Below are 9,026 nucleotides of genomic sequence, written 5' to 3' on the forward strand. Positions count from 1 at the left end.
GGTGCCACAACTCAAAGACCCTAATCCTTGTCACTGAACTGGACATGGCAAAGCCGTTGATGTGGTGTCCGCTGGGCTGTGTCCATCGTCAACAATAACAAGAGATAGGAAACGGAATTCTCAACACACCTTCGTCTCAGAGCCCTGGCTTTGGCAGCAGCTCTTGTTTGAAAAGGCAGTGCAGCGCCGTCAGTCCAAGCTCTTTCCACCCCTACCCTCCGTGCTGGTTCATTAATCTATTTTATTTTTATTGTTTAAGGAGGAAGAGGAGGAGAAGGAGGAAAAGAAGAAAGAGTGCCAGAGAAAGAAACGGGGCAGAACACTCCCGCCCCTGGGTTAATGATGCCAGCCCCTCACCACAGAGGAGCCTCATTCCCGACCAGAGTCCGAGGAAATGGTGAAGAAAAGGGATGGGAGGGAGGGCTAATGCTCAAAACCAGCCCAGACCGGTTCAGAGAGGATTCAAAGAAAAAGAGCAGGTCTGCAGGCTGCGGGGCCCATAGTCGCCTGGGCGTTCAGCGTACCTTGAGCACGTTCATGGGCCGGTTCTCAAAAGAATCGCCAATGAGCACTTGGCTCACGAGATGAGGGTACTCAGCCACGAGGTGGTCCATCTCCTGGGTAATCTGAAAGGTTTCCAAGGAGCACAGCCATGGTCAAATACACGGGCGGATGCATCAGTTGCCCATTTTCTCTCTCTCGTTTTCCTGTCTTTCTTCCCCACATTTCCACCACCCCCAACCCCAGCCCCAGGAAGAAGGTGGAGAGGGCAGTCCTGGCCCATGCTCCAGGCATGGGGTGTTTACCTCCAGTCTAAAGGCAGAAGGGTCAGGCACCACGTACTCAGGGGCTGCAGAGGGAGACCATTTTGTAGCCGCTTGACAGTTTTGTGGCTGCACGAAATGGCAGCTCCCGGTGGTCCCTCAGCCCCAGCAAGGAGAGGGGACTTCTCCTGCCCAAAAGGGCCTGGCCCTCAGGACAGCAAAGGCAGTGACACACAAAAGTGGACTTTGAGGTGGGGGACGCTGTACAATGCAGCCAGGCCACTCGGGCCAGGGGACAAAGAGGTGAAAGAGGCCTACCCGGGCACTTCAGCCCAAGGCGCTCCTGCTTTCAACGCTAATTGAAATGCTTCATGTCCCCAAGCTGTGTCCATTGCTGGGCTTGGAGCCTGCCTGGGCGGATCTAGAGGGCATAAGTGGCTGAACAACTTTTTGTCAGTGTTTACTCTCCAGCGCCCAGTTTGCCTTGATTTCTCCGCTCCTCTTCCTCCTTTGGGTTTTTGGTACCAGCCCCTAATCCCGTACCCGGAACCCTGCGGGTCAAACCTATTTCCAACTCTGAATTTGGGGGGAGATTTTAGCAAAGTAACAAGAAGCAGAGAGTGTAGATTTTACAGACAGCATCCCACCATATTCAACCCCGTTGCTATTTCTGGCAGTGAAACAAATGGAGGAGGACGTCAGATGCAAGGAGCCCTGGTGGTGTTGGTTCAGAATTGGGCTGCTAGCCCCAAGGTCAGCAGTTCAAAACCACCGGTCCCTCTGCAGGTGAAGGATGAGATTGCCTGCTCCTGTGAGGAGTTACCGCCTTGGAAACCCGAAGGGGCTGTTCTCTTCTGTCCTAGAGGGTTGCCATGGGTCAGAGTTGCCTCGGTGGCGGCGAGAGCATGCCAGATCAGGTCAGGTTTGGGCACCCAACAAACAAGGAAGGGAAAAAAAAATCCTTTTTCAGAGCTTTTTGCATTGTAGGATAGCCGCTGCCACGAGAGACAAGAGTTCGGTGTGGCAGTCTGCTTCTCTAAACATTTGTGGCCTTGGGAATCCCCCTGGGGGCAGCCCCACCTTGTCCCACAGAGGCCCTAAGCCAGAATCAACTACAGGGGAGTGAGTGGCTCTGCCTACTTCCTCCGCCCATCCTTGCACACAGATCCCTAAAATCAGTCCCACTCCCCCACCCCCAAAGATATCTGTGTCACACAAGGGGAGAAAACAGCACTGCCCACGTAGGTGCCCAAGTGACAGCAGGTGACCCAGGTGGAGGAAGGGGGCAAGACCAACAGAAAGCTCAGGACGGACAGTCTACGCTGCTCTGAGGCCTTGGTGCCTAGGGCAAGTGAGGAGCCCCTGCTTTGGGTTTGAAATCAGAAGGATCAAGGTGGTCCCTGATTCCATGCTCAGTCTCACTGCCCTTGGGTCGAGGCCAACTGCTAGCCCATCCTAGGATGGCCAGAGCCAGGAGAACCAAGCCTTCGAATGGCTTTGTGGGGAACCCGGGTCAGAAATCAGCCTGGAAGCTAAAGGCGAGGAGCAACCGAACAAGAGGGCAATTGGCACGCTGTGCTTCCCACGGTTTTGATGGTGCTGCTGCTTAAGTGTGTCGGGCTGCTCTCCGCAAAGTCAGCGGTTCAAAGCCACCAGCAGCTCCGTGGGAGAAAGATGAGGCCGCCTGGCCCTGTGAAGATTTACAAAGCTTCAGAAACCCTAATGTAGGATGGCTGTGAGTCGAAATGGACTAGATGGAAGTGTGTGTGTGTGGGGGGGGGGTGCTTGTTTGTTTTATTTAAGATTGCCCGGACACTTCCAGAATGGCTGGGCGGCTGTTGGGCTATGTAAGGGTCCTGCAGGAAGCATGACGAGGTGCGAAGCCAGGGACACCAGTACAAGCTATGATGTTGTAGGGAAACCTGCTAGGTCACCGAGTCACCAGGGGGTATCTGGGCCGTGTCGTGGGGGGAGACGGGGGCCCCCTCTCTGTCCTCCATTGGGCAGCACTCACCTCTTCCAAGCTGTGGTAGGCTCCAAAGTTGAAGTGACCGTTTCGTTCTCTTCTCTGATTGAAAAGCATTTCCTCCTTCTCTTGATCCAACAGAACCTAGGAGAAGTCCAGTCGACCTATGAGTCGGGGCAATGTATGTCAATCGACCGCCGGGAAAGAAAGGGTGGGACTTGAGTCTCGATGGTTGTGGGGCCACGTCCCTTCCGGACTCTGGCAGAGCCCAGAGCAAATCCCGGAGAGTTAGCTATAGCAAGAAAACCACCTTGATCCCAAAGGGGATGGGACATTCATAGGACTTCCAGCCAGCCAGAGATGGTGTAGGTGTAGGATGCTGCAGATATAGATGGACTTTCAAACCCAGTCAGGGAGCGCTTACCCCCTTAGGGCTCACCCCACTATTCCAGCACCCCAGGATCCAGGGTCACCTCCAGTTACAAACAATGAATGGTAGCTGTTTGCTGTGCATCGACTAATGCCCTTCAGGCTCATGCTGTTGATGCTCTAATTCATCCTTTGCTCTTTCCCGCAAATGTATTGTTACCACTTGTGCTCAATGCCAAAGCAAGAGACAGTGCCCTTCTGTCTGCCCTGCAGGGGGAGCCCTTCCTCGGTCCATGTGTGTGGTACTCACGGGCCCCTGCCCTGGCAGAGTGGTCCCAAGGATGAAAGACTCCCCGCTCAGGAGGACCCGGGTGATCTGGGGAATATTTACCTGGACATCTTGGATCATGATGGAATAAGCAATCCCCTGGGACTCCAAGAACACTTTGACTGTTTGGACACTGTCACGTGGGACCCGGACGTGGGCTGTCGCCCCTGACACAGTGGGTGGTCTCCAGAAATCAAGCTGAAAGGGAGAAAAGGAGGGGTTACTCCAGGGGAATGGACAGCTTCAAGAAATCAATTCGCACTCTTCTCTCTTAAACCCCGGAAGACCCAATCATTGTGGAATCCCTAGGATGTTGCAACGGGAGTTCTGGAAACAGCCAGGCACCACCAGAGGTGTCCTATTGCTTTTTCCTCTCCTGCTGAGGACGAACACGGCACAAAGACAAGGTTATTTTAAATGATGGAAGTTTTGTTGTTGTTGTTTTAAGAAATATATTGGCATTGAGTGGTCCAAGTGGTTTCATAACAAGATAGTAATACACTCCATCATTTGAAGAAAGGAAGAATGCATTAAAGATGTTCAAGACGTTTTCACATTGCACCTCTTTTCCTGCTGACAATAAACCTGGGACGCAGGAGCGTGGTGGAGTTGCCTCCCATTTTATCGACTGGGCAAACAGACATAAGACAGATAGGCGATTGGTACACTGACACCCTGTTGGAACTAGAGGCCAGATCTTCAGATCCCAGTTCCACGAGTCAGCATCCCATGCTTTGCCTGAGGCAAGAAGATAGAATGTAAAATAAGAGCTCTCCACCAGCCGGTCTGATCCAACCCAGCCAATACCCTCAAGTCGATTCTGACTCATAGTGACCCCACAGGGTAGAGTAGAACGGGCCCTTTGGGTTTCTGAAGTTTCGAGCCTACAGGAGCAACAACTGGTGGATTCGAACCTCTGATCTTTCCGTTAGCAGCTCAATGGGTAACCCACAATGCCACCGGGGTGCACCCTGTGGAACTGTAGAGAAATCCCTCCAAGACATGAAGACCTCCCACCAGGAAGAATACCTGAAGATCTTCTTCAGCCTCCAGCTCCCCCAGCTTTGCTACCTGGTCCTCATCCCTGGGTGTGATCTCAAGAACTTGGTCTCTAAGGAATACGGAAAACAAGGCAGGAGCTCAGAAATACAACCTGGACACAGCGGCCTGTCCTTGGCTGCCACCGTGGGTGCCACGGGGTTGACATGGTAACCACAGCAGTCTGTCACCTCTCCGACGATCCAGAAGCTTATAAATAGTCTGCTGACCCACAGCCCCAGCATGAGGACTTGACAGGATGGCTTTATTTCCCCCAGGGAAATATTATCTAAATAATAATTAACAGCCATACCTGCTCCTAGCAGGAAGCTTGCCATTAAAGTTGTCTTTCCTTTAGCTGATGATTATTTGTTGAATAACACCTGCTGCTCATAAACCATTGACTTTTAAGACGTGCCTGTGCTGATTTTCAGAAATAAGGTTTTTTTAAAAATGTGGTTTTTTTAAGTGGCGTTATTAACTTGATCCTGTCGGAGGAACCAACATCGTATCTGAGGAGACATGGGGGTTTTCATTTGTCTGAGGGAAGAAGGGGCTAGGTGGTCAATTTCTGAAGCGTCAGAGTCCCATCTCCCAATCTCATTCCGAAAGCCCAAATCTAGGGTAGGACTAGGGCCAGTTGGGATGCAGACAAATCCTGGTGCACCTCTCTTCATGTGCGCATGCCCACACACACACACACACACACACACACACACACACACACACACGCGGCAACAATGGACTCAAACCAAGAACAATTGTGAGGATGGCACAAGGCCGGCGGTGCTTTGTTCTGCTGTGCACCTGGTGGCTACGAGGTGGAACGACGGACAGCACCCAGCAACAACAAAGGACAGATCGAAAGGCGCTCCAGTGACGCCGCTGGGCCGAGAGATGAGCCACCCAGACCCACCAGCCACCCCTCGGGTGAAAGATGAGGCTTTCGGCTCCCTGGAAGAGGTACAGTCTTCGAAACTCCCAGGGGCCGTTCGTGGCAGGCCGCTACAAGTCGGACTGGACTCAAGGGCAGTGGGTTTGGAGCCTTTGGGGTTGGGGTGGTGTGATGGGGAAGCCCTCAGCTGCTAACCCAAAAGGTAGGGGTCGGTGCCCCCAGCCACTTGGGGGAAGAAGACAACCGAAAGCCTGTTCCCATCATGATCTCTGCCCAGGACGCCCTCTGGGCCAGTTCTCTGTCGGCCAGGGTCAACCTGACAGCACACACCCACAGAGCAACGTGGCAGCCCCTGCTCTCCGTGCACAGCAGCTAAGCACTCGACTGTGAAGAGAAAGCCTGACAATTCGAACCCACTCAGAGGCATCTTCAAAGAAGAACCTGGCCATCTGCTTCCCGAGGCCACTGTCTTGGACGTGCAGGACAGGACACCCGGACAAGCGAGGGGCGTCTCAAAACCGACCCACTGTACGTTCTCCAAGGAGACATGAGCCCTATAGCTGGATCCTTACAGCCTTTTCCTGGGTGGCCAGGACCCTGGGTGGCATATGCTCTATAGCAGTGGTCCTCAACCTTCTTCATGCCACGACCCTTGAATACAGTTCCTCGTGTGGTGGGGACCACCCCAACCACAAAATCATTTCCGTTGCTACTTCCTGTCATTTTGCAACTGTTATGAACCGGGCGACCCCCGTGAAAGAGTCGTTCGACCCCAAAGGGGTCACAACCCACAGGTGGAGAACCGCTGCGCTGAGGAATAAATAGTAGCCCGGTAGATTGCTCGGGGGCAAAAAAGAGGGGTGGCCCCTGGAGGGAGCTTGATAATTGGGGGAGGGGAGTGAAAGTTGGGTCAATGTGCAACCTAGATCCTCTCACATAGATTTTCAACTCATTAGTAAAATTTCTGAGAAATTCTATTTTTTAAAAGATAAACCAACCTGTGATTTCCCCAAATTTGTCTGACCAGAGCAAATCCATTTGACTACCTACTTGGGGGCACTTGAGTGATTTGACCACTTCACTCATTCTCTGGAACATTCTGCAAAGAAATGCCTCCTAGGGCCGTCCTAGAATCTGACAAACATAGTGGGTTTTTGGAGCAAGAACGGCTCCTCGCCCTGAGCCTACAGAGCCAGCTGCAGCCCTGGTCCTCCCACCTCCTCAGAATTCCATAAGCAGGGACCTCGAGCTACCTAACGAGGGTCAAGGATTGACCTGACAGAGGAAGCGATGAGAGGATAACCCTCACGTGGTCAAGCAGACATCTTGATTCTTAGCAATATCTGTCCTCTCATTCTCACTAGACGAAAACATACCATAAGTCAGAACAGAGAGAAACCGGGCTCTGTATATTTAGTTTCCTCTATTTTTTTCCTCTTCCAAATAGCATTCGTATCCTCTTGATTGCCACTCCTCTTGTCTCCACCAGGCACCCAGACACCCAATCTAAGAGTTGCCGTTAGGTGCGATAGAGTTGATTCCAATTCACAATGGCCCCATGTGACAGAGGAGAGCTGCATAGGGCTACCACAAAAGGGTTTCCTGGACTGTCATCATTATGGGAGCAGATCTCAATTCTTTGGGCTGTAGAACCTCTCGGTGGGTTTGAACCATCAACCTCTTGGTTAGCAGCGAAGAACTCCATTGTTTGCGCCACCAGCAATCCTTCCGTCCAAGAGAGCATCTCTAAAGATGCTGACCACCCCAACCAACTGGGGATTTCAGCTCAGGGACCAGCAACCTTCCAACAAGCAGCAGAAAGTGCAACTTACCCCACAAATGTTTCTCGACAGTAGATGTGCCCCAAAAGGGCACCGAAAAACAGGATCAGCCTCATGGTCACGAAGTTCTCCAGAGTTCAGGCGGCAGAGTCCCTCCTGAATTTATTTATAGGGCCTCCGGCTGACCCATTGGCCCTCTCAGACTTCACGTGAATGCCTGCATGGTAAAATTCCCACCTGCACATGAAGTGTTCAAGGTTAGAGACACCTACCTGTGTGATTACCACCAAGCTGTACATTTTCCATTGCCAGGATGAGATAACAAACTCCCATGAAAAGAAAACAAAATTGCTAGAGCGTACCAAGGACAAATCATATATTCATGATGTAGAACAGGAAGTGCCACTAACTCTTGCCTGTGATTGAAGCCAGATTAACAGACCTAGAGGTTAAAGTCCTTTCTGGGTCGCTGACAAGGAAAAGGGCACCGCATTTATAGCAATTACCCCGGCAGCCTGTCTATCACATTCCATTAGCCCGCTCGTTTGTTTATTTTTATAATGTTTGCCCTGCAACACGGCCGTCACTGAGGCCACATCTGGGGAGTCTCCCAGTAGATGGTCCAGCCCGGGCCTCGTCGACATTAAACCGCAACAGAAGGTCTCTTCCTCTTCAATTTTGGACTGTCTCTAAAGTGATCCATCTGCATTTGCACCAAATTGATAGCCCTATTGCTGTGACTTTACCCAAAAGGAAAATGTCTTTCTCTCTGATTATAACAATCAAACTACTTATGATAGAAAGTTGGGACAAAAGGGAAGTGTTTGGTTGAATCACCAATCGTTGCTCGACCCAAAGAAAATTGTCTGGTGCATAGCTTTCCAAGGGTTTTTCTAGGCTTCGAGGTGTTGTTATTAAACGAAGATTAGACTCCATTGCTTGTTCTGTTATGCTGTTGCTCTCAAGCAAAGGTCCTTTAGACAAAGGTGATCTTCCCTTGTCAATAAATATAGATGAACGTTCATCTGACTTTGCTTTTCATGCCTAAGATAAAAATACATCTACCTATTTTTAGGAAGCATACTTTATTGCATTGTAATAATTTGCACACATTATATTCAGCCTAGCAAGAATCAGCCACAAGCAGCGCGAGAGGGAATTTTGCATTTGTCCTCTGTGTACCAAGTTCTACATCTGCACAGACTTTAAATCCCAGGTTCGAATCCCCAGCTACCTACTGGAAGGGAGAAGGTGTATTATACATAATGCTTCTGGTTTGAGACATTCCTGGATTAATTTTGTTTTCTCCTGGGAGCCAGGGTGAAGACCGAAGCTAAGAGGCAGAGGTCCTAGTTCATCGTCAAGTCCCCAAACAAAACAACCAATCCCATCTCCATCGAGGGAATGTTGACGCATAGTGGCCCTGTAAAACAGAGCAGACTTGCCCCCATGGGGTTTCCAAGGTGGAAAATCTTTACAGGCTCGAACTCCCACATCTTTCTCCAGCGAAGTGGGTGGTAGATTGAAACTACTGACCTTTCACTTAGCAGCCCAGCGCTTAACTCACTCCACCACCAGGGAGGCTCTTCGTGTCCCCCACACCCATCAGATAGACAGTAGTCAAATTGAGAAGTGAATGTACTTGGAGAGCCAGCAAAAGCTTCCTGGGAAAGATGGGACTTGAGCTGACTCCCAGGGCAAGTAGAATTTCCCTGGGCAAACTGGAGGAGAGCTGGGTTTCTGGTGGTAAACAGACACAAGATCTTGGAGAACACAGGGTCCATGGTAGGGAGAAGAAGGGACCATGCCACGCTGGAGCACAGACTTGAGACTGGCAGTGCCGGGAACGAGAGAATTAAAAAAGGCGGGGCTCCACGGTGGAGAA

General features: G+C 51.0%; 1 protein-coding gene across 2 annotated transcripts in view; it reads right to left on the reverse strand.

Annotated features, from left to right (window-relative positions):
- The window catches only part of CPA2 (carboxypeptidase A2), a 20,821-nt gene extending 13,564 nt beyond the window's left edge, over window positions 1–7,257 (reverse strand). The window contains exons 1-5 of one of the 2 annotated variants that reach the window (XM_004707815.1): window positions 7,193–7,257; window positions 4,457–4,538; window positions 3,491–3,625; window positions 2,779–2,874; window positions 525–626 (exon numbers count right to left, since the gene is read on the reverse strand). In XM_004707815.1, coding sequence (XP_004707872.1) covers window positions 525–626; window positions 2,779–2,874; window positions 3,491–3,625; window positions 4,457–4,538; window positions 7,193–7,257 — 480 coding nt within the window. The remainder of the gene's footprint in view (window positions 1–524; window positions 627–2,778; window positions 2,875–3,490; window positions 3,626–4,456; window positions 4,539–7,192) is intronic. The other variant, XM_030885212.1, reaches the window with a different exon arrangement.
- Between the last annotated feature and the right edge of the window lie 1,769 nt (window positions 7,258–9,026).

Source organism: Echinops telfairi, unplaced genomic scaffold, assembly GCF_000313985.2.
Source record: "Echinops telfairi isolate 266 unplaced genomic scaffold, ASM31398v2 ScPeMD7_23;HRSCAF=83, whole genome shotgun sequence".
NCBI classification, from domain to species: domain Eukaryota; kingdom Metazoa; phylum Chordata; class Mammalia; order Afrosoricida; family Tenrecidae; genus Echinops; species Echinops telfairi.